The 26,612-nt window shown below is 39.1% G+C and overlaps 1 protein-coding gene across 5 annotated transcripts in view; it reads right to left on the reverse strand.

Moving 5' to 3' along the window:
- Positions 1–26,612, reverse strand: part of nlk2 (nemo-like kinase, type 2) — a 141,866-nt gene that overhangs the window by 61,787 nt on the left and 53,467 nt on the right. For all 5 annotated transcript variants that reach the window (XR_009512843.1, XM_059973467.1, XM_059973470.1 and 2 more), the window contains exons 2-3: positions 15,681–15,810; positions 4,980–5,035 (exon numbers count right to left, since the gene is read on the reverse strand). Coding sequence is in view for 4 of the 5 variants with exons in the window: in XM_059973467.1 (XP_059829450.1) it covers positions 4,980–5,035; positions 15,681–15,810 (186 nt within the window). In the remaining variant the exon portion in view is untranslated. The remainder of the gene's footprint in view (positions 1–4,979; positions 5,036–15,680; positions 15,811–26,612) is intronic.

The following is a 26,612-nucleotide window of genomic DNA, read 5'->3' on the forward strand; positions in this document are numbered from 1 at the left end:
AAGAAACAGTTTAATTCAGCGTATTGTCACAGACATCATGGGTCAAAGGGCCTGTTCCTGTGTTGTACTGTTCTATGAACCAAGACATATGTAGAATTTCTTTGTTTAGATCAGTAACTTAATTTTGTTTCATAAGTAACTGAAAATGTAGATAACACCAAGAGTAAAGAACTGCCAAATTTACAAGGTAAGGCAAAAGAAAGGGAACATAGAAATACCAAAGCTATTGTGAAAGAAATATATTTTTAAAGGAGGCCTTTGATAGCAAGCATGGAAGACAGCAAAATAAATCAGAATTGTTACAAATATCAACATTGTGCATTATGACTGAATAGTGGGAGCAGAAATAATCTGATGACAAGATATGCAGGTTAAGATCGTGAACTTACATAGAACAGTACAGCACAGTACTGGCCCTTTGGCCCACAATGCTGTGCTGACCTTTTTACCTACTCCAAGAGCAATCTAACTCTTTCCTCCTACATAGGTAGATAGACACATGGATGAAAGAAAAAATTTAGGTCTAATAGTCTCTTAAATTTCTTTAATGTATTGCTTACTACCACCCCTAGCAATGTTCCATGCACTTACTACTGTGTAAACAAAACATCCCTGACACCTCCATTTTCTTCCAGTCACCTTAAAATTTTGTCCTCTTGTATTAACTATTTTTGCACTGGGAAAAGGAGTTGGATGCGTACTCCAAGCTTCTGATCATCTCGTATACCTCCAACAAATCACCTCTCAATTTCCCTCGCTCCAAACAGAAAAACCCTAGTGCGCTAAATCTTTTCTCTTAACACATGCTCCTTAATCCAGTAGCAGTCTGGTAAATCTCCTCTGCACCCTCTTGCAAGCTTCCACATTCTTCCTATCATGAGGTGTCCAGAACTGAACACAATTGTCCAAATGTGGTCTAACCAGAGTACTTAAAAAAAAAGAGCTGTAACATTACCACGTCACCTTGTGTTTATCCCCCCTCCCACCTTTTAAATCTACTCATCCATCTTCTTTTCTCCAGTCCTGCCGAAGGGTTTCAGCCCAAAACATTGACTATACTCTTTTTCATTGATGCTGCCTGGCCTGTTGTGTTCCTCCAGCATTTCGTATGTGTTGCCTGGATTTCCAGAATCTGCAGATTTTCTCTTGTTTGTAACATTACCTTGCCATCTTTAAACTCAACCTACTGACTAAAAGTTAACACACCATACTCCTTCTTAATTATCCTTTATCAACTTGCATAGCAACTTTGAGGAATCTATGAATGTGGACCCCAAGATCTCTCTGTTCCTCTACACTGATAAGAATTCTGCCATTAACCTTGTATTCTGCCTTCAAGTTCAACCTTTCACTTCACTTTATCATTTCACACTTCTTTGGATTGAACCCTTTCTGCCACTTCTCAACATGCTCTGCATCTTGTTAATATCCCACTGTAACCTATGACAACTGTCTACACTATCCTGTAATAATTCCTATAAAAATAACTTCCTCAGCCTTTAAGCTAATTTAATCACATTAATTTTATAAATAAAATTTGATCCGTTTTTAATTCTATTTGAATATAAATGCAGTTTTTGCTTGCCATCAGCTTTGACATCAAATTAAGCTTCTTTTGAATGACCTCACTACTATGTTGGGGAATAAAACCAAGGAGCAGTGCTGCACTACATACAGTACCTGACATTGCTAGAGGCACAGAGCTGCCTCTTGTTAAAAGGTCAGATGCAAGATATGGAAAGAACAAAGGAGGGAAGACAAAAGTAGCGATTCCTCCAACCTAGAGTTAAAATGCATTTAAAAGCTTGCAAGGATTAAGAACAACTCTCCTCCATCACACCAAATTTATAGATTCAAATAATGTTATCTTCTAATAATTTATCAAGCTTTTAACATCTAGTTTTCAAGGGCAAGTACAATTAAAAGATTTACTTAACTACTGGGCATTGCATTTGAGAAACTCTCTTACAAATTTATAATTTCCAGCAGTATCAATTCAACTGGTGGAATACCAAGACCCGCATGTTCCGCCCATTTAAGTAACCTCATCAGACCATCAATTCATCAATATTTAACTAACTGTAAATGCAGTTAAGCAATAGAAACATTTGAAGGTTATGAAAATTTTAACTAGAAGTCTATTATCATAGAGGTCTGATACATTTCTTTTCCAAATATTATTCATCTAGAATTTCAGAAATTTATAAATGTACTTGTTTTTAAGATATTGCTTTTATTCTGCTAAAACTGCTTAAGTAATTTAACAAATCTGAGGTAACTTTACCACATTATTTACACTGGCATATGAAATTTGAATAAGTATCAAGCACCCTGTGGCCATCACAAATACAACCTATGTAGCTGTTTAATATAGAATTTCCTAGGGAAAGCACATCATGAGCACAGTCTTAATACTAAAGACACTCCTGTTCCAAAACATAAATGTTCTGTCCATTTCAGACATTTCTCAACTACCTTTTGAATATTTCTATAATAATGTAGAACTTAATCTTGGACTATTTACTGTACTTGAATGCCATATTTGTAGAAAAAGTTTTCATATGACTCAGTCCGCAAGTAATTTTGAAAGCTTGGTAGCCAATAGGGTATATTTTCATACATTCCTGATCTGAATTGCAGTTGAAAATTCACACTTACTACCTGCAAAAAATAAGAATTTGCTTTAGTTCCATCAAATAAATTTTAGGAATATCACAAGAAATATTTAGTTAATTGGAACACTTGTGCATTATTCTTGAAACTGAAAGTGGAAATGAATTGAGCACAGAAATAATAACACCTTGCACAAATGTGGAAGGAGTGATAAGGAATAGAAGAATTTCAGGAAAATAAAAACCCAACTGCAACAGAGGATTTCCAGCACTGGAAATATCAGATACTAGCTGATTTCAAATTAAACATCCGTGGGGCACAAAACACCCTTTTGATGCACATTTTGGTTCTTTAAGTGACTGCCACTAAATGCCTCAAATTCAAAATAGAAGACATCTGGTTCAATGAAGGGTTTATGGATAATCTGTAAGACATCATCAAGGATGAGGTATTAGACATAACGTATGTACAATGGTTTATAAATACCCTGGCCTGGATGAAATCAATCTCAATTTTCTATGAAAAGCAAGGCAGGAGTTAGCTAGAACCCTGACAGATTGTTTGTATTTCATTTAGGCACACATGGAGCACCAGAAGAATTGAGAGTAGCATTTACTCAAGAGCAGGATAAGCAAGTAACTACATAACAATAGCCTTACATTTGTGCAAAGGAAATTTTGAGACAAAATCCTAAAATGAGAAGCAGGGACTCTGGTAAGCGTGTAAGAGATAGTCAGCTCAGCTTTGTGCATGGAAAATTTTAGCTTTTTTAAAAAAAAAATCAGTTAATTAAAATTAAAAGGCAGCGCAGTAGATGATGCTGATATGGACTTTAATAAGTCATAGATAGAGTAAGATTTGTGGAAAAGTTCTGCATGGCAGGTTGATCCAGGGCACATTAGATCCAAGTAGAGCTGACTAATTGGATCCCAAACTGGCTTGGTGATTGGCAAAGGAAAGAGGCAGAAGGATACTTTGCAGATTGGAAGTGCTGTGATGGGTGGTATTAGTGCAGGGATTGGCTTTGGGACCCTTGCTTGTATGAAAATTACTGTATATAGATTTGAATGAGTTGATGCCTATTCTCAAGTCTTAAAAGTCTGGCTTGGAGGACTTGTGTTATAGGGAGAGTTTGCATTGGGTTAGTTTTCTTTGGAACAAAGGAATCTGAGTGGCTGAGCTGTTCATCATCCACATAGACAGTAGGGGTATCAAAAACAAAAGGGGATAGGTTTAAGCAAAAAGAACGTGGAAAGAATTGACTTTTTTTTCTTCAAAAAAATAAAACAATGGCTGATATCTAGAATTTGCTGCCAGGGGTGGTTAAGAGACATTCAGACAGGCACTTAAGTAGGCACTAGAAGGGGCTGTTTGCCCTGCTGTTATTCAACAAGATATGGCTGATTTTTGCCTCTGTAGATTTCCTGCATGAACTCAGTATCCTTTAGTTTAAGCAATGGCGAGTTATACTCTCCATACATGCCACCCTTGGCAAAGAAGAACATGAGATTCACTGCCCTCTAGGTGAAGAAATTTTCTCAACTTTGCTGAATAATCCAATTAGAGACAGACCCTTGCCAGGCTTACTGAAGTATTCACTAAATTCAATTAAATGCATTTTATTTGGTTACAGAGAGAAAAAAAATCATCTAGCTTTGAATGACATTCAAGACTGACAAGAATGTTAACCAATTAAAAGTTGTGTATTTTCAGACCCGTTATTTCTTTTGCCATTGACACTCACATTCTAACTTAATCTTCCTGAATTTCTCCTAGTTTATGTCAATTTTAACTTGCGTTAAATAACAACATTGATATCAGTGTTTAATTGTAGATAGTAGTTAAGATTAATAATAATGGACACATATTTCATACATTTTTGGTCATCACAAAGCACAGGTAGGACTTCGGCCTGAATGAACATCTCTGTATCACTCTTAAGTACAGGCTCTTTCAGGAGCTTTAACAGTTTAAAATGTAATAACGTTGTAACTTCCATGACAAACTAGATGATATGTGAACATAATCCACCTTATTTTCTCCACTATTAAATGCTTTTTACCATGTCACTACAATTTACTCTAAAGATCAAAGTTTGGGTAGCACTGTTTTATTCTGCTGAATTTAACTATTTCATTGCATATTTCTGACAAATGTGATTAGATGCTTGCTTGTTTTGTCAGTATGGCAGATCATTTTAAAGCTGTTTATAGAAATGTGGCAACATCATCATGGTTAATGGATGTGCATTTTCTCCGCATCATGACTCAAAAAAAATCTAACAAAACGTTAACTAGATTTTCTACAAAGAATCCATAAGACATTTATAGTTACAGAATTATTATTACACTTGTCTGGCAGGATACATTTCTTCAAAGTAGTCAATGTGTGGAGGTTGGAGTATATCAAGTGCAGAGAGCACCTGAAACAGAACAGAATAGAGAATTAGTGTTCATATTACATTACACAGGTCTGATTAAAAGCCAAAAACAGCTTTAAATGACCTTTAGTTGCATCAAATTTAGTGGTTTATGGTTTATAATCCTTGAAATAAGGCAGAATACTCATTAATGTCAAAACAGCTTGAACTCTTCAAGCTTCACTATCAAAACCGAAACATAATATAAAACCAGTTTAGTTTATGTTCATACATCAGAGTACAATGGCATAATACTTAGTAAAATCTTCATCCACATGTTCAACCCCTGGGCAGAGTAATGACCTCCAGACTGGTCAGATAGGATTTGGCATTTAGTCAGTTTGCCAAAAATCTCTTTAAATATTCAAGTTTTCATACTGAATTAGAGAAATGTAAGTATCAATAATTCAAGTATATAATTCAGTCATAAAATGCTGCCACAACAAGTTAATCACTGCACTTGTACACATGACAAACTTAACTATGACCTTTAACCTTTGTTGTAGAACAAGTACACTTCAGTGCTGTTATGAATCTATGAAGGATCAAATCTGCCAAAACTGTCAAATCAATTATAGTAAGAGAATACTCTATGCTTTTTTTCTCGTCACCATTATTCCTCTTGTACACAGCAAGGTTTATTGCTTGGAATCCTATTTCTCATCTGGGAACAGAGATTTGGTCCCATAATTTTACTTCACCACTGTTGATGCTTCCATAGTCTCTAAGCGATCAGACAAAACACTCCAGACTATGCGGCCAGATTCTGCTCTAACTCCAAACAAGTTTGCAGATGTCGTCACTGTAGTGGGCAGAATTTCCAAATAAGCATAGGCAAGAGTTAGAGGATCTAGCGGCTTGGTACCAAAACTTAACCTTTTCCCTCAACGTCGGCAAAACACAAGAGCTAGTCATTGACGACTTACTGCATATCCAAAACACTTGCTCCTGTAATTGTGGCAAAAATAGTGGCAAACTTCCAAATAGACAAGACGATATTTCCAAAGTAAATTATACACCTGCTTCAAATTATTCTGGAAGCTTCTATGAATACTAGTGGAACTTGCATCCTACCAAAAATTAAAGTGATCCCACAACAGTTTTGATAAAACTATTTGATGTGCTCTAAATGGAAATCAAATAAAAACATTAATGGCTGGGTGTGAACTCAACAATACCCTAAGAACAAAGATACATCAGAGAAGCACCAAATCACTATGCAACCAATACATGCACAAGACTAGTGGACATTGGATAACACTGAGATATGAGATTTGATGGTTTATGTATTTCACTAAAATTCAAGTTTACTTTTCAGTTTAATGAAATTATTTTCCTTACACCTAATTGTAATTGTAAATTATATTAATTTGATATTACTTAAAAAAATGTAGGTGCATGCTATTGCTTGAAGCCAAATGACTACCAAAATGAATAGAAAATGCTACATTTCTCAATATTTAAGAAACTTCAGCTACTTTGTCAGATTTCCACGTGATCCTCAATGTACACAAAATTTTATTACTGGAAAGCATTTTATCATAAACTTTGGTAAATCAAAGCTGGGTGAAATGCATTTGAACATACATCAAAATAACTGAATAGCACAGGAACATTCCCTTTGGTCCAGGTTGTTGTGCAGAACTAATTAAGCTATAACACCTAATCCCTTCTCTCTTCACATGATACTCTGGGGCCAAGGTGCAATAGGCAATTCCAACTGTCATTCACTGCACAAAGCATATAAAAGACATACAAGATATCAGTAAACATATAGTCACATTAAAAAAAATACAGGATAAGTCCCTGAGTCCATGGATGATGCAAGCAGTAACAAGCCCGCAGCAATTTGCAGACGAATGCAATTCAGCTCATCTTTCACCAAGCAAACACTGGAGGTTGGCCCTCAATTCAGCATGGATGCCGCGTAACACCTCCTCTGGTGCCACATCTTCTGGGCGGCTGCAACTGGTGACATTGCAGCATGAGGCCAGGTCCGTGCTACAGAGATCACGCAGCTTCCCCACTGGTCTCACCAATAAGCCAGTGCAGAATTCTACATTACCAATGTCCAACAGGGTTTTGTGATCACAAGAAAAATCTTCAAGATAATCACTCATTGTTAGACTGCATGCTGCCTTTGTACACTGGCTTCAACCCCTTTCTGTAGCAGGCAGCAGCACAGTCCGCACCAAGTCCATGCTGAATTGAGGGCCAACCTCCAGTGTTTGCTTGGTGAAAGATGAGCTGAATTGTACAAGGCATTGGTGAGGCCAGATTTGGAGTATTGTGTACAGTTCTGGTTACTGAATTATAGGAAAGATGTCAACAAAATAGAGAGTACAGAGGAAATTTACTAGAATGTTACCTGGGTTTCAGCACCTAAGTTACAGGGAAAGGTTGAACAAGTTCGGTCTTTATTCTTTGGAGTGTAGAAGGTTGAGGGGGGACTTAATAGAGATATTTAAAATTATGAGGGGGATAGATAGAGTTGACGTGGATAGGCTTTTTCCATTGAGAGTAAGGGAGATTCAAACAAGAGGTCATGAGTTGAGAGTTAAAGGGCAGAAGTTTAGGGGTAACACGAGGGGTAACTTCTTTACTCAGAGAGTGGTAGCTGAGTGGAACAAGCTTCCAGTAGAAATGGTAGAGGCAGGTTCGATTTTGTCATATATAAAAACATTGGATAGGTATATGGACAGGAAAGGAATGCAGGGTTATGGGCTGAGTGCAGGTAGGTGGGACTAGATGAGAATAAGCGTTCGGCACGGACTAGAAGGGCCGAGATGGCCTGTTTCTGTGCTGTAATTGTTATATGGTTATAAGTCCAGCTGCTCTGTTAATGTGCAACTCGCTGATAGAGTAGACCTACAGTACTTTAAGTACTTAATGTCGAGCAAGTGTCTTGCAATCATAAAAAAGATATTTAAAAGAGACAATAACACCTGAGGCTGGCTTCAAAGCAACCTCTGCATTTGAGCCCACCACGATTTTATTTACTGCTATCAAATCTGTCTCCACTATCAACTCAACAGCACATTCCAGGCACCAACCATGTGTAAAAAATAAACATGCTATACACATCGCCTTTGAACACCAAGCCTTCCCCCCCAACCATCTTAAATGCAAGGCTTCTAGTATTAATCATTTCAACCCCAAGATACTGGCCGTTTACTCTTTCTGCACCTCAGTTCTATAAATTTCCATCAGGTCTCCCCTTCTTCCATTTGAGGCAATTTACTGGTATTTTGGTGCAACGCATTTTCATGGACATGTACCCTAAATAATCAAAGTCATTTTATTAAAAATTCAGGAAGAATGTTTGTACATTCAAAAATACCTGCTTAATAGACTACTTCATTCTAGCTTCGTGGACCTTACTTACAGTAGCATTGTTTAACATTCACAATGACCCAAGCATGCAAACTACTGTCACTCACTGCTAATACCAGAACGTTTTTTCTTGATGTATGTAGAGGCTCCAGTGCATTGGAAAGCAATAAATAAGATTATGGATTAAGTAGTTCTGTGTAATGTTATGTCCCCATCTACTGCACTATATGTCAGGTAGGTTTGTGGGATACACTGACAGCTGCTACTAATGAACTGCTAATCTCTTATTTCTAAATAAAAGTTCAAATCCTACACCAAGACATTCAAGTTTCGTTTTCCAGTCCTATAAGAAAAATGAGAAACTATCACCTCAAAAAAAACAAGCTCACAAAGTAGGTAGATCAAAAGAGTTTAAACATTCAAAAATTAATCAAAAACTGTACGTACACTTGCGATGGTACATAGTTTGCTGACCACAAATTTCTAAACTTAAACAAAGATCTTCAGCCCTATCTGATATAGATAGCTATAGGTACCGTCAATAAAGGGAGGTTATACTGTAGCTACCTACCTTTCAAAGACTAGTTCACTTCCCTGTTTATCCTCCATGATAAGTTTAGCTGTCGATACCCATTATATAAGTGGTGGGATGCCCATTCCTACCAAAGAGGAAATGTTTCCAACTAACAAAGTAACTTAAACATAGTTCATTTTAAGTGATGTCTAAATTTCAAGAAAATTCTTAAAACATTTAAAACTCAAGATTTCCAACTTACTCTATTTCACCCTGTCATTCTGTCACACTTCTTGATGTTCTTAACCATTCCTAATAGCCAGATTGTTTTTTATTTTACATTTATACTGTTTTTCTGCCACTTGGGTGACTTCACATTGATATTCCTTCAGATACCTTTTCACATAGGTGGTCTACAAGTTTCTGGGCACTGATATCCACAATTGATGCTGTGAAGCTGACTCCGAACACACAAACCTCTTACCTATTAATAAATCAGCTATTTGATGTACTAAGCAATAATATCAATCTGGTCTGGAAGCTTCCTTGAACTAAATAACTTAGCTAGTGTGGTCGAGTTTGATTCATGCCCCATTTAACAGTTAATCTCGTGCTGTTTGCACTATTCGTTGCAAAGCTATCCTATTAACTGCAGGCTGATTATTGCTTCCCAGTTACATTAGAAGCTGAAGATTGACCCATGTTTACATCAAGTTAAACAAAGAATATTGGTCAGAAGTTTAACTTTTTCCTAATCTGTTTCAAAAGCTGAGCTTGGCAAAAACAGCCCCCTGGCTCTGGACAACAAATATCCATCACACACTAGGTAAATGATCATGTAAATACTAGCAGAAACAGCAAATTGTGAATCGGGGGAGAAAGTAACAGACTGAGTTAATGTATGAAATTGATTTAATTCACATCTGTATTGGTATTAACTGACACCTAATCCATTCTCAAAGTCAATGGTTATCTATTTTTCCAAAAGGACAAAACCAAAATAACCAACTAGAAAATGACCAACACCCCAATTTAACAATATTTCAACAGCAGCATTTAGTCTGGCACTGCTAACATATTTTCAAATATAATTAAACAGCTCAAAGGCTATTTACTTGAAAAGGGCATTTGCATTAATGCACTTTGGAATGCCAAACCAGGGTAGGACTTAATAAATGGTAGGGCATTGCCAGTGCATTTGAACAGAGGGATCCAGGATACCATAAGACCATTAGATATAGGAGCAGAAGCAGACCATTCAGCCCATCAAATTTGCTCCGCCATTCATTCGTGGGCTGATCCAATTCTTCCTATCATTCCCACTCCCCTGCCTTCTCCCGATACCCTTTGATGCCCTGGCTAATCATGAACTTAAATGCACCCAATGACTTCTCCTCCACAACTACTCATGGCAACAAATTCCACAGATTTACCACCCTCTGACTAATTTCTCAGCATCTCTGTTTTAAATGGATGTCCTTCAATCCTGAAGTCATGCCCTCTTGTCCTAGACTCTCCTACCATGGGAAATAACTTTGCCATATCTAATCTGTACAGGCCTTTCAACTTTCTATGTTTCTGTGAGATCCCCTCTCAATCTCCTGAAATCTAGGGAATAAAGCCCAAGAGCTGCCAGATGTTCCTCATACGGTAACCCTTTCATTCCTGGGATCATTCCTGTGAATCTTCTCTGATGATGTCAGTATATCTTTTCTAAAATAAGGAGCCCAAAACTGCACACAATACTCCAAGTGTGGCCTCACGAGTGCCTTATAAAGCCTTAACATCACATCCCTGCTCTTATATTCTATACTTCTAGAAATGAATGCCAACATTGCATTCGCCTTCTGCACTACCGACTCAACCTGGAGGTTAACCTTTAGGGTATCCTGCACAAGGACTCCCAAGTCCCTTTGCATTTCTGCATTTTAAATTCTCTCCCCATCTAAATAATAGTCTGCCCGTTTATTTCTTCTACCAAAGTGCATGACACTTTCCAACATTGTATTTCATTTGCCACTTTTTTGCCCATTTCCCTAAATTATCTAAGTCTCTCTGCAGGTTCTCTGTTTCCTCAATACTACCTGCTCCTCCACCTATCTTTGTATCATCGCCAAATTTAGTCACAAATCCATTAATCCCATAGTCCAAATCATTGACATACATCGTAAAAAGAAGCAGTCCCAACACTGACCCCTGTGGAACTCCACTGGTAACTGGCAGCCAGCCAGAATAGGATCCCTTTATTCCCACTGTTTTCTGCTGATCAGCCAATGATCCACCCATGCTAGTAACTTCCCTGTAATCCATGGGCTCTTGTCTTGCTAAGCAGCCTCTTGTGTGGCACTTTGTCAAAGGCCTTCTGAAAATTCAAGTACACCACATCTACTGCAACTCCTTTGTCTACCCTGCTTGTAATTTCCTCAAAAAAATTGCAGTAGGTTAGTCAGGCAGGATTTTTCTTTCAGGAAACCATGCTGGCTTTGGCTCTTGTAATGTGCCTCCAGGTACTCCGTAATCTCATCCCTAACAATTGATTCCAGCAACTTCCCAACCACAGATATCAGGCTAACAGGTCTATAGTTTCCTTTTTGCTGCCTCCCACCCTCCTTAAATAGTGGAGTAATATTTAAGTTTTCCAGTCATCCAGTACAATGCCAGAACCTATTGATTCTTGAAAGATTGTTAAAGCCTCTGCAATCTCTCCAGCTACTTTCTTCAGAACCCGAGGGTGCATTCCATCAGGTCCAGGAGATTTATCCACCCTCAGACCATTAAGCTTCCTAGGGAACCTTCTCAGTCATACTTTTCATTGCACCTACCTCACTTCCCAGACACTCTTGAATGTCTGGTATACTGCAGATGTCTTCCACTGTGAAGACTGTTGCAAAATACACACTCAGTTCCTCTGCCATCTCTGTGTCTCTCATTACAATATCTCTAGCGTCATTTTGTATTGGTCCTATATCTACCCTCAACTCTTTTACCCTTTATATACTTAAAAAAATCTTTTAGTATCTTCTTTGATATTGGTTGCCAGCTTCCTTTCATAATTTATCTTTTCCTTCCTAATGACCTTCTTAGTTTCCTTCTGCAAGGTTTTAAAAGCTTCCCAATCCTCCCACTAGTTTTGGGTTCCTTTTGCTTTTACTTTGGCTCTGACTCCACTTGTCAGCCACAGCAGTATCTCTCTTCTGTTTGAAAATTTCTTATTTGGAATATATCTGTCTTGCACTTCCCTCTTTTTTTTGCAGGAACTCCGGCCATCGCTGCTCTGCTGTCCTTCCTGCTAGTGTCCCTTTCCAGTCAACTTTGGCCAGTTCCCCTCTCATGCCATTGTAATTTCCTTTATTCCACTGAAATACTGACACATTGGAATTTAGTTTCTCCTTCCCAAATTTCAAAGTGAACTTGATCATATTGTGATCACTGTTCCTACGGGTTCCTTTACCTTCGGGTCTCTTATCACCTCTGGATCATTGCACAACACCCAATCTAGCACAGCCGATCCCCCAATGGGCTCAACAACAAGCTGTTCTAAAAAGCCATTCTTTAGACATTCTACAAATTCTCTTTTTTAAAGTCCAGTACTGGCCTAGTTTTCCCAATCCACTTTCATGTTAAAATCCCCAATGATGATCATGACATTGTCCTTCTGATATGCCTTTTATAGCCCCTGCTGTAATTTGTAATCCACATCCCAGCTGCTGTTTGAAGGCTTGTATACAACTGCCATTAGGGTCCTTTTACCCTTGCCATTTCTTAACTGAACCATAGAAACTCTACACCTTCTGATCCTATGTCATCCCTTTCTAATGATTTAATATTATTTCTTATTCATAGGACCACAACCCCCCCCCCCCCACCACCTACTAACCTATCTTTCTGATACACCGCATACCCTTGGACATTTAGCTCCCAATGGCAGCCATCCTTTAGCCAAGTTTCAGAGATGGACACAACGTCATACTTGCCAATCTGTAGTTGAATGTCAAGATCATCCATTTTATTTCTTATGCTGCGTGCATTCAAATATAACACCTTCAGTCCAATATTTGTTGCTTTCTGTTTAACTGCACCATGCCTCTATGCCCTGTAGATCATCCCACTGGCTGTGATTATGGTTCACCTCCTGCCTGTTCTTTCTATCATCTCTGTTGTATGCTATCTTTGATTTATTTCTGTTTGCACCTATCACTCCGGTTCCCATCCCTCTGCCAAATTAGTCTAAATCCTCCCTAACAGCTCTATTAAATCTGCCTGCTAGAATATTGGACTCCTTTGGGCTCAGGTGTAACCTGTCCTTTTTGTTAAGGTCATACCTCCCCTAGACGAGGCCCCAACGATCCAGGAACCTAAAGCCCTGCCCCCTACACCACTCTCTCAGCCACACATTAATATGCCTTATCATGCTATTCTGGCACTCGTTAGCATGTGGTACAGGCAGCAATCCTGAGATTACTACACTGGAGGTGCTGCTTTTCAGCTGCTTCCTAGCCAACTACCTGAATTCTCTCTTCAGGACCTCAGGACCCTTTTCTACCAATGTCATTGGTACTCATGTGTATGTAGCAAGACTTCTGGCTGTTCACCCTCTCCCTTCAGAATACTCTACACCCGATCTGAGACATCCTATAACCTGGCACCTGGGAGGCAACATCATGTGGATATCGCCATCAGGCTGACAGAACTTCCTATCTGTTTTCCTCACTATGGAATCCCCTATGTCTACCGCATTCATTATCTTCTTCTCTCCTTTTGCACCACAGAACCAGACTCAGTGCCAGAGACCCGATCGCCATGGTCACCTTCTGTCAGGTCTCTGCCCTCAACAGCATCCAAATGAGATAATGATTGAGGGGGATGACTATAAGGTTGCTCTCTACTATCTGAGCTCTTCCCTTCCCTTCCCTGACCATCATCCACTTGTTTAACTCCTGCAGCGTCCGGGTGAGTAACTCCTCGTATCTACTCTCTATCTCCTGTTCACTCTCCCTAATAAGCTGTAGGTCATCAAGACGCAGCTCCATATCCCTAATTCGCTCTCTCAGGAGCTGCATCTCGGTGCAGCTGGCACAGATGTGGCCATCTGGGAGACAGGAAGATTCCCAGGACTCCCACATCCGACACCCACAGCAAAGCACTAACCCTACAGACATGCTCTCTATTCCTCAAGAAATGCAAGGAAAAAACAAGTCCACTTATCCACTTAACTTGCCAAAGCCCGAATGAGCTAAAGCCTTGCCCTCTACAGATCCATAATTCCTTGAAAGGGACATCACATGTAAATAGGGTCACATAGAGCATTTAGCATATTGACCTTCATAAAACAATGTATTAAGTACAGGAGTTGGGATGTTATGTTGAATTTGCTCAAGATGTCGGTGAGACCTAATTTGAAGTACTGTGTGCAGTTCTGGTCACCTACCTAGAGGAATGATATCAATTAGATTGAAAGAGTGCAAAGAAAATTTACAAGGATGTTGCCAGGTCCTGAAGATCTGAATTATACGGAAAGGTTGAAAAGGTTAGGACATTATTTCCTGGAGCGTAGGAGAATAAGGGGAGACTTGACTGAGACATACAAAACTATAAGGGTATAGATAGGATAAATGCAAGCAGGCCATTTCTACTGAGGTTGATAGAGACTAGAGGTTCAGAGTGAAAGATGAAAAATATTTAAGGGGAACCAGGTGGGGAACTTCTAAACTCAAAGGGTGGTGTGAGTGTGGAATGAGCTGCCAGCAGAAGTGGTAGATGGGGTTTAGTTTTCACCATTTGAGAAGTTTGGATAAGCACATGGATAGGAGGGCTATGGTCCAAGTAGATGGGACTAGGCAGATTACAGCTAGGTATGGGTTAGATGGGCCAAATGACCTATTTGCTGTAATACTCTAGGACATTAGTCCATGGTAAAAATCCAATTGTTTTAATAGCACTGAGCACCTCATTACTATAAATTCCTTGGTATTATCATAACAGATTATCTGTTCTGGTACCAACACACACAAATGTCATTACAAAGATACAACAGCACCTTTACTTTCTTAGGAGTCTTTTCAGGTTTTGCATGTCATCTAAAACTATGACAAACTTCTATAGATGCACAGTGGAAAGTATCCTAACTGGTTATATCACAGCCTAATATGAAAACTTCAAAGGCCAAGAATGGAATAGCCAACAATAAGCAGTGGATATAGCCCAGTCCATCACAGGCAAAGCCCACTGAGCACATCTACAAAGGAGCACTGTCACAAGAAAGCAGCATCCATCATCAAGGAGCCCCCACAATACAGGCCATGCTCTCTTCTCCCTGCTGCCATCAGGAAGGTGGTACAGGATCCCTAGGTCCCTCACTACCAGGTTCAGGAACAGTTAAAATCCTTCAACCATCAGGCTCCTGAACCATGTGGTTAACTTCATTCACAACTCTGTTGTAGTTGTACACAACTCTGAGGTTGTGTAGATACACAACCTATGGAGCCAATTTCAATGACTTTACAACTCAAGCTTTCAGTATTAATTATTTACTTATTTAATATCTATATCTCACACACACACTTCCACTATCCAGCATCCTTCAAAATGCATCCATACTGCATTTATGTGTATATGTGTTTCAGCCACTTGTAGAATTCACAGTACACAGTCTTAGGTAACAAATAAATACCAGGAAGTTATTAGGAAGGGAGAATGGGCATTCAAGACTCTTGCTACTGACTGCTTTTATTATATTTAATCAGTAAATTGTTTGCACGATAGTCTTTATTCTTTTCCCATTCTGTATTTCAATTTACTTACATTATCATGCTTGAAGAAGCAGAGCATCTTCAACTCACGGAAGACCCTCTTGCAGGAAACTAGATTCTGGAAGACGTTGGGCATCTTTTTGAGTGCGACTCTTTTTCCATCTCTAGGATCCGTCACTGACCTATGTTGGAAAAATATAACAATAAAGGCTTTCTGAAAATACAAATGATCATTTATGAATCACATCACAATATTAGCAATAACTGTTGTTTTTAGTTCAACTAAAATAACTTACAAAACCATCGCCCATGCTTAGTCCTAGTAGTACTATTTTACTCCAACTTCAATATTGCAAACAAAATTTACTACCTACTTGGCTTTAAGGTTGCACTCATCTTACCATAGTCACTTAGATGAAGACTGCAACAACACAGATGAATACTACTTGGCAAGCAATCCATCAATGAACAGAAAGAATCCAACTCCAATAACTCAAGGTAAATGACAGAAACTTGGGAGTTTTTGCATCCAAGTCAGAACAAGGGGTGAAACTCCACTCCAAAATACCTCAGTACATTATTAAAATGACCTCCATCATCAGAAGTACCATCCTTTTAGAACCGAAGTTCCCAACCTTTTTTATGCCATAGACCAATACCATTAAATAAGGGGTTTGTGGACCCCGGGTTGGGAACCCCTGTTTTAGACTTAATTATATTACAGCTCTTCAGATGGACATGATACTCCAAGCATTTATTTTCTACAACTGGATGATTAATGTGTCAGAGGTATGTGGACTCTCGCTATGTGTAAAATGGAAGCCATGGTTCAACATCCCAGAAGGGGTGGGGGTGGGGCATGTTGTCATTTTTTTTTACAAAGGTGCTCATCAACTCCATACTACTACATGAAAATGTGAAAGCTCTGGAACACCAAAATTGCAAGACAATTTGGTTGCACCAGTTAGCACCAGACTGAGAAAGAGACAAGCAGATCAAAAGTGAACTTCATAAACTTTGAATACCAATGCTAACACACTTCATTGGGAATGAAATGGATCATTTGTAGGCTAGTTCTGCATAATGCCAGATTCTCAAATTCTGTGATTTCAATCTCTGAGGCAGATAGGTGATCAGCTTTCAGGAGGGTGAACCCACAAAAAGTATCCGGCTTCTCAACCATCAGCTATTGAACCAGAGGAGATAACTTCCCTCCCCCCCTCTGATCCCATCTCTCTTCCGTGCTGGGTCTTCACCATTCCCTCCGACCTTCAACTCTCCGAGGCAGAGCGCTCTGTCCTCAGTAAGGGCCTCAGCTTTATCCCCCTTCGCCCACACCTCAGCGAGTTCCGCGTACGCTATGACACTGAACTCTTCTTCCGCTGGCTCCTTCTCCGAGCTTATTTCTTTGGCAAGGACTCTCCTACCCCCACCGATGACCCCTTCTCCCATCTTCAACCCTCCTCCTCTTCGTGGAGGCCCTGCTCTGGATCTCTTTATTGCTAATTGCCAATGGGACATCAACCATCTCGACTTCACCACACCCTGTTCCAATTCCAACCTCACTCCTTCTGAATGCTCTGCTCTCCGCTCCCTCTGCACCAATCCCAACCTCACTATAAAACCTGCTGATAAGAGGGAAGCTGTTGTTGTCTGGCGTACTGACCTCTACCTGACCGAGGCACAGCGACAACTCTCTGATACCTCCTCTTATTTACCCCTTGATCATGACCCCACAAAGGAGCACCAGGCCATTGTCTCCTATACCATCACCAACCTTATCAGCTCTGGGGATCTCCCATCCACTGCCACCAACCTCATAGTTTCCACACCCCGCACTTCCCATTTCTAGCTCCTACCCAAGATCCGCAAACCTGCCTGTCCAGGTAGACCTATTGTCTCAGCTTGCTCCTGCCCCACCAAACACATTTCTGCATACCTTGACACTGCCCCCACCATTCAATCTCTTCCCACCTATGTTCAGACACTTCTCACGCTTTGAATTTTTTCAATGATTTTAAGTTCCCTGGCCCCCACCACCTTATTTTCACCACGGACGTCCAATCCCTATATACCTCCATCCTCCACCCGGACAGTCTCAAAGCTCTTCACTTCTTTTTGGATTCCAGACCTAACCAATTCACCTCTATTACCACTCTCCTCCGTCTAGCGGAATTAGTTCTTACTCTCAAAAAAAAAACCACAAGGCTACTAAACAGCTTCCTCCCACAGGCAGCCAGACTGCTAAATAGCTACTCTACCTGACTCTGCTTTGGACACTTATAACTTGTTTTTAACTGACATGTGGCTGTTGTGTTTTACTATTTGTTATGTTTATTATTTAGTGTTGCGTTTGTTATGCTATGATTGCACTGCTCCTGGGAAACGCTGTCTCATTCTGCCCTGCAGAGCTGATGTACAGTTAGAATGACAATAAAGTTTTTGAATCTTGAAAGCAGGATATCCCAGTGGCCACACATTTTAATTCCACGTCCCATTCCCATTCTGATATGTCTATCCATGGCCTCCTCTATCAAGATGAATCCACACTCAGGTTGGAGGAACAACATCTTATGTAGCTGGGTAGCCTCCAACCTGATGGCATGAACATTGACTTCTCTAACTTCCGTTAATGCCCCTCCTCCCCTTCTTACCCCATCCCTGACATAATTGTTTGTTTTTTTTCTCTCTCTCTGCCCATCACCCTGCCTGTTCTCCAACTCCCTCTGGTGCTCCCCCCCCCCCTTTCTCCTGAGGCCTCCCGTCCCATGATCCTTTCCATTCTCCAGCTCTGTATCACTTTCGCCAATCACCTTTCCAGCTCTTAGTTTCATCCCACCCCCTCTGGTCTTCTCCTATCATTTCACATTTCCCCCTCCCCCACTACTTTCAAATCTCTTAGTATCTCTCTTTTCAGTTAGTCCTGGTGAAGGGTCTTGGCCCGAAACGTCGATAGTGCTTCTCCTTGTAGATGCTGCCTGGCCTGCTGTGTTCCACCAGCATTTTGTGTGTGTTGTTTGAATTTCCAGCATCTGCAGATTTCCTCGTGTTTGGGGATAACTTCACTTGCCTTTTCATTGAAATATTCCTACAAGGACTCGTCATCTCATGTTCTCAATATTTATTACTTATTCTTTTTATATTTGCAGTTTGTTGTCTTTGATAGAGATGATATCTCTTTGTATGGACAAAAATTGCATCCAAATTATGGCATCTAATACTTTGTGCAAGCAAAGGTAGTTATCTTGAACCCATAACTCTAACATTATCATTTTATAGTTGAAGGAAACCACCCTCTTTCTGGTCAACTTCTGTTCGTCAATGATTTTTCAAATCAGGTACTGTACCGAAATCTCTTGCTCACATGTTGCCATGCATAAATGCTTCAACCCACCAAGCTTCATCCTACAAACTGTTCCTGCAACTCAACTCTCTGTACTTAGGTGGTAGAGCAATAGGATTCACAGGTTATGTACAAAAAGATGCATCTATGAAAATACCCATTGAATTTGCTTTCATTTTGTTGGAGTGATAAGAGATCTCTCATCCAGTAGGTTTCAGTACAAAGTGTAATGCACTTCTGAAGAATAAATAGTTTTTGCACTCAGGTGTGGGATTGGTAACGTAGCTGATCTGATGTGACAATAAATTTTTTTACTCCAATTTCATTGCCTTAATGTCTATTTATGCTTTATTGCAACTTCAAAGTATTTTATGGAAACTTCATCTGAAGATCAATACCAAAGGTTAATAATTTCCAGCCTAAAGTTTCAATAAGCCTAATACAAAGTTTCAAAGTATTTCAGTTTGTTCTCAGATGTGGGCAACAGTGCAAACATATTGATTTGAATCAACATTGATGCTAGATCCATTGTGATGGCTGGTATACCTATCAATCCTGGTGATGAATGATAATTCTGATGTAAATTTGTTGAATTGTTTTAATTTTTGGAGCTGAACCCAAACTGAGTTGTACATATTCCCACATTTCCCAATAGTGTTGTTTTGTAGTACTGGCTCTTGGAAAATCTGGACAACAGATGCATGCATCAGGATGCTCTTTATCAACTACAGCTCAGCATTCAACACCATCATCCTCTCAAAATTAATCAATAAATCTTTTTCTCAATACCTTAGTGCAACATCTCCTCCACAATCACCATCAGCATAGTGCACAAGGCCCTATACTCTACTCACTTTACGCTTATGATTGTGTGGCTAAGCATAGCTTCAATGCCATATTCAAATTCACTGATGACACCACTGTTGTCGGCCAAATCAAAGATTGTGATGACTTCGACCAAGGAGCTGATTATTGACTTCAGGAGGAGGAAGCCAGAGGTCCATGAGCCAGTCCTCAATGGAGGATCAGCAACTTTAAATTCCTGAGTGTCATTATTTTGGAGGTCCTGTCTTGGGCCCAGAATGCAAGTGTAATTATGAAGAAAGTACAGAGGGGCCTCTACTTCCTTAGTGGTTTGCAGATTCAGCATGACATTTTAAAATTTTGACAAATTTCTATAGATGTTTAGTGGAGAGTATATTGACTGCTGCATCACTAATGACTAATGCCCTTTAATGGAAAATCCCACAAAAGGTAGTGGATTTAACCCAGTCCGCCTCAGCCAAGGCCCTGGCCACCAATGAGCACATCTACATGAAACACTGTTGCAGGAAAGCAGCACCAATCATCAGGGACCCAGGCCATGTTCTTCTCGCTACTGCTATCAAGAAGGTACAAGAGCCTCAGAACTAACATCACCAGGTTCAGGAACAATTATTACACCTCAACCATCAGCCTTTTGAACCAAAGGAGTTAACTTCACTTACCCCATCACTTTCAAGGACTCATGATCTTGATATTTATTGCTTATTTATTCATTATTATTATTATTATTACTTCTCTCTTTTTGTATTTGCAAAGTTTGGTATCTTCTGCACTCTGGTTTAACACCCAATTTGGGTGGTCTTTCATTGATTCTGTTATGATTATTATTCTATAGATTTATTGAGTATGCCTGCAAGAAAATTCTCAGGTTTATATATAGTGATATATATGTGCTTCGAAAATAAATTTACTTTGAGCTTTGAACTTATGTGAGACAGTATTCATTTATTGTGGCTCTAGATGGTCTATTTAAGCTTGTTGCCAACGGTGACCAAGATTTTGATGAAAGTATTTGATAAAACTTGTGAAAACTTGTGGAAAAGGCTAAGAGGTGGTGGTATCAGTGAGCTGTCTTTTAAACTGCACTCAATGCTGATATTAAACCATTCAGGCTGTATTTGCTGCAATCGAGAATTATCTGTTTAAAAAGTATGGTCTCATCTTGGATTTTTAATCTTAATGCCTTTTGATTAGAAGTCCTATCAAATCCTGGCTTCTTTTAAAAAACAACAAAATGACTCTGTCTTTATTTTGATATATGAAAAAAAATCAAAATTTTTAACCACCTGCAGCAAAAAACAAACTATTGGAGAGATTTTTCAGATTAAACAACATCTGTGGGAGGAAAAGATTGCAAGTGTTTCAGGTCAAGACCCTGCATCAGGACTAGGTAGAAAAGAAAGGGAGCTAGAATAAAGGGGGAAGGGGGAAGGTGTGGACAGGGCTAGTAGGTGATAGGAGCATGAGATGGGGTTGAGGGGTGATGGACATAAGAAGCCAGGAGTATGAAAGGGAGGGACTGGGTGGATGATAGGTGGAAGCAAACAAGATTTAAAAAAAGACAGATGGAGTTAAATAGAGACAGAAAGGTACCATGCTAGAATCCGTAAGGAAGGTGATGAGAAGCATTAACAGATGAAGAGGTGGTGGGGGAAGAGTGCCCAAAGAGAAATTTATTATCAAAGTACACATCACCATATACACCCTGAGATTTATTTTCTTGCAGACATAATCAATAAATTCATAATAGAATAACCATAACAGAATAGTTGAAAGACTGCACCAACTTGGATGTTCAACCAGTATGCAAAAGACAAAGGGCAAATATACATACAAAATAAATAAGCAATTTAAGAACATGAGGTGACAAGTCCTTGAAAGTGAGTTCATAGGTTGTAGGAACATTTCAACGATGGGGCAAGTGAAATTATCCCCTCTGGTTCAGTAGCTGATGGTTGAGGGGCCAGATGGTTTTCGTTGGTTCACCCTCTTGAAGGCTGATCACATGTCTACCTCAGAGATTGAAATCACAGGATCATTGGGGGGGCTGTGGGAGTTTGTGATGGGTCCTTCATGTTTTGACAGTCAAGGTGAGCATAGAAGACATTGAGCTCATCTGGAAGCAAAGCTCTGTCACCTATATTGCCTGATTTAACTTTGTCAGAGGTGATAGCACTCAAACCCTGCCACAACTGTCAAGCACCCTATGATGATTCAAGTTTAGTCCAGAATTGCCACTTTGCCCATGAGATGTCCTTTCTGGAAATTGCACCTGGACCTCTTGTAACTTTCTTGGTCATGAAATTTAAATACCTCTGATCTGACCCTCAGGAGATTGCAGATTTTATGGTTCATCCAGGGCTTCTAGTTGGGGAAGACTGAATCAGTTTGATGATAAATTGATATCTGAAACACTGAACACAGGAGCAGACCCAATAAGGCAGGTATACTCATTTCCTTCATGCAACAATTCAAATTGAAGTAGTTACATTTTCAGATCAGCAGCTAGTATTCAAAACTATTGGTATAAATACAATTTAAAATCATACCATGGCAACTTGAGAATAAATTGTGATGAAATCTGGAGCAAAAACTAATGATGGTTATGACAACTGCAACTTTTAATATCTGAAAGTTATTCAAATATACTTTTATCTTCCTTTGAGATATAAATGATTGAAGGAACATAATTGTGGAGCTGTTCAATAAGCATGATTTTAAACTACAAATACATTTTACCTTAATCACCATTTTTCCATCTTCCCACACTCCCTCCCCTAAGTACAGGTTTAGAACTGGCTAGTTGTAGCAACAAAAAAATGTGTAAGAACTGAAGTGTCAACTGAATCATGGTGAAATGCTAAATTATCCAAAAAAATATGCAAGTAGATCTTGATAGTATCAAATTTATTATTCATGCAGCAATATTTAGTAATCACAATCCCCTATAATGCTACCTTACTCTCCAAAGCTAATTTAAGTGGTAGGAGCTAGATATCATATGATTTTGAAAATGGTCCATGCTTTCTAGCACTTTCATTAAAGATTGCAACTAATCCATAAAATCAACTTGACAATCATCAGTGCACTGGCCATGTAGAAGCAATAATATGGTCCAATATAGGCACTGCTGACTTACATTTTGCCCATTAGGCTTCACGTATAGTAATAGGCACTGAGCAGTTTTTAAAACTATCAATGTTCAAACTCCCATATACAAAATGTTTTATATTTTTGGTGCATTAAGTTCACTCCAGTATCCATCCAGTCTGATTATCCACTTTAATCAAAATACTGCAGCATGAGTTCATTAACGTTGCAATAATTTGTTTTGTTTACAAAACACAATCTCATCTGAAAACTCAATAGTGATAACAATCTTGCATTGATTATATTTATAACATATACAAGATTAATAGCATTTGTAAAGCCATCAAAACTAATATTTTAAATTGCATATGGCCATTAAAACATCTTACTTCCAATATCAATTTAAAAACCCCATTTCCAGAAAAGTTGGGATAGTTTCCAAAATGCAATAAAAACAAAAATCTGTGCTATGTTAATTCACGTGAACCTTTATTTAACTGACAAAAGTACAAAGAAAAGATTTTCTATAGTTTTACTGACCAACTTAATTGTATTTTGTAAATATACACTAATTTAGAATTTGATGGCTGCAACACACTCAACAAAAGTTGGGACAGAGGCATGTTTACCATTGTGTTACATCACCTTTCCTTTTAATAACACTGTTTAATCGTTTTGGAACTGAGGATACTAATTGTAGTAGATTTGCAATTGGAAATTTTGTCCATTCTTGCTTGATATAAGACTTCAGCTGCTCAACAGTCCGTGGTCTCCGTTGTCTGATTCTCCTCTTCATGATGCGCCATACATTTTCAATAGGAGATAGATCTGGACTGGCAGCAGGCCAGTCAAGCACATGCACTCTGTGTCTACAAAGCCACGCTGTTGTAGCCCGTGTAGAATGTGGTCTGGCATTGTCCTGCTGAAATAAGCACGGACGTCCCGGGAAGAGATGGCAACATATGTCTCTCTAAAATCCTAATAGACACCTCAGAGTCAATGGTACCTTCACATACATGCATCTCACCCATGCCGTGGGCACTGATGCACCCCCATACCATCACAGATGCTGGCTTTTGCACCTTTCGCTAATAACAATCAGGATGGTCGTTTTCATTTTTGGCACGGAGAACTTGATGCCCGTTTTTTCCGAAAACTAGCTGAAATGTGGACTCATCTGACTGACCACAGCACACGGTTCCATAGTCTTTCGGTCCATCTGAGACGAGCTCGGGCCCAGAGAACTCCCCGGCGTTTCTGCATAGAGTTGATGTATGGCTTCCTCCTTGCGTAATACAGTTTCAAGTTGCATTTCTGGATGCAGCGACGGACTGTGTTAAGTGACAATGGTTTTCCGAAGTACTCCCGAGCCCAGGTGGCTATAATTGTCACAGTAGCATGACAGTGTCTTAGGCAGTGCCGCCTGAGGGCTCGAAGATCACGTGCATTCAACAGTGGTTTCCGACCTTGCCCTTTATGCACTGAGATGTCTCTGAATTCTCTGAATCTTTTCACAATATTATGTACTGTAGATGTTGAAAGACCTAAATTCTCTGCAATCTTGCGTTGGGAAATGTTCCTTTTGAACTGACTAACAATTCTCTCACAAATTTTGGCACAAAGGGGTGAGCCACGACCCATCCTTGCTTGCAAAGACTGAGCCTTTGATGGACACTACTTTTATACCCAGTCATGATACCTCACCTGCTACCAAATTAGCCTGCTTAATGAGGAGTCTTCCAAGCCAGTGTTACTTGTGTAACACTTACCCAACAGGCTGGTATATGTCTAGGGGAAAAAGGGAAATCCAGCCACTCACCAACCCACCTCCCATACACGCAGGTGCTGTGAGAATCGAGTTTTATGCCTCGCGCCCGCCAACAGTATCAAACCCACAACAAATACCGTTATGAAATACACTTTAAAGAGTTTACTAAAATTAAAAGAGTAGTAGGCAATACAATATATATATATATATATATACACACACACTAGGAAAAAACAAAAGGCACCAACTTATCAAAGTTCAGTCTGTTTAGTGCACTCGTTGGAGTTCAATCAATGAACCAATTGACCCATCCGGCCGTCGCACCTGGGACCACCCCAGTGGTCTTACGAGCAGTCCAGCACACGTCCACCTTCCTCGGCGTCTTCCTCGGCCTCTAAAAACCCGCGAAAATCCCTCCCCCAAGTTCCCAGCATCACAAGACACAATAACGTTCCCCATTGATTAACAAATGAATACAATTACCATATCAGCCATTCTAAAGTGAAACAACGGCGAGAGAAACACTTATCCGACAAAGAAGCATTCCTACTTGTAACAAACCAAAGAGGCCATTTTGAGTAACATACACAGGACATTGTACACTTAAATATTCTGTGCACTTTTCAATCTCATTTTAACTCTGTCCCAACTTCTGTTGAGTGTGTTGCAGCCATCAAATTCTAAATTAGTGTATATTTACAAAATACAATTAAGTTGGTCAGTAAAACTATAGAAAATCTTTTCTTTGTACTTTTGTCAGTTAAATAAAGGTTCACGTGAATTAACATCACAGAGTTTTGTTTTTATTGTATTTTGGAAAATATCCTAACTTTTCTGGAAATGGGGTTTATACATATCTGGATGCAATTGAGAATCTGACAGGGATCAGTACTCTTCAAACTTACAAGAAAAAATACAAACTACATTGGAACACAACATCGCATCTGTAAGATCACTTTCGGATTAGATGAATTGTAATTTAAAACTCAAACAATCAGATTTTGTAATACTTTGGCTCTTTCCATAAGAACAGCTCTGCAAACATTACATTCCATTAAATCTACTAATTAACATTTCTTATAACCAAACCACAAAACACTATGTATAACAAATAATTACAGAATCAATTCAGATACCAAGACAAATGTCTGAAGTAATTTTTTTCTCCCCATTTGATTTGATGTAATCAATTTAATAGTCATCAGGTTAATGTTGGTTGTCTTAAAGAACATGCACTTCCACAAAATATTTTTTCATACAAAAGATGTATATTTGAATAAACTCAGGTCTGAGATACAATCGATTAAATATACATTGCCTACCTCCTCTACAATGTAGATAGCCATTTACATTGGGTACTTTCCATTGTATTTGAAATAATTTTCATTATAAGAATGGCTACATCCAGATGAACAGTGCAATTTTGATCTACAATATGGAAACATGTTTTGAAAATGAAGATTTTACAAAGGCAAATTAAATTTTCAAATTGAACTTAAATGCATTATAATTAATCCAAATAATGATTAAAAAGGAATTTTCACTAATTTGCACTCAATTTTTTGTGTAGATGAAATATAACCAGGATTTTATATTCAAAATAAATACACCTTGACTTGCAATTGCTTTAATGCTTTGTAAAAAAGTGATATGGCAGTTGATGTCAGAAACTGCTCGAATGTGTAGAGGCACAGGAATGCTTTTATTTTCTTTGTTCTTGGTCTTCAAAGGCTCAATGCATTGAGCTCTTCCACTGTGGTGACAAGTTGGTTATCTATACTGCCTAATGAATTCCAAGCTTTTGCTGATAATACAGTTGTTATCTACACTGGAATGACTTGCCACATGGCTTATGAACTCTTTAAGAGGCAAATCCTTCAGGCAGACAACTGCTAAATATTATTTGGCAAATTAAGCTGTACCAATAAAATGCTACTTAGGCACCTGAAGTTCATAAA

Source organism: Hypanus sabinus, chromosome 6, assembly GCF_030144855.1.
Source record: "Hypanus sabinus isolate sHypSab1 chromosome 6, sHypSab1.hap1, whole genome shotgun sequence".
Taxonomy (NCBI): Eukaryota; Metazoa; Chordata; class Chondrichthyes; order Myliobatiformes; family Dasyatidae; genus Hypanus; species Hypanus sabinus.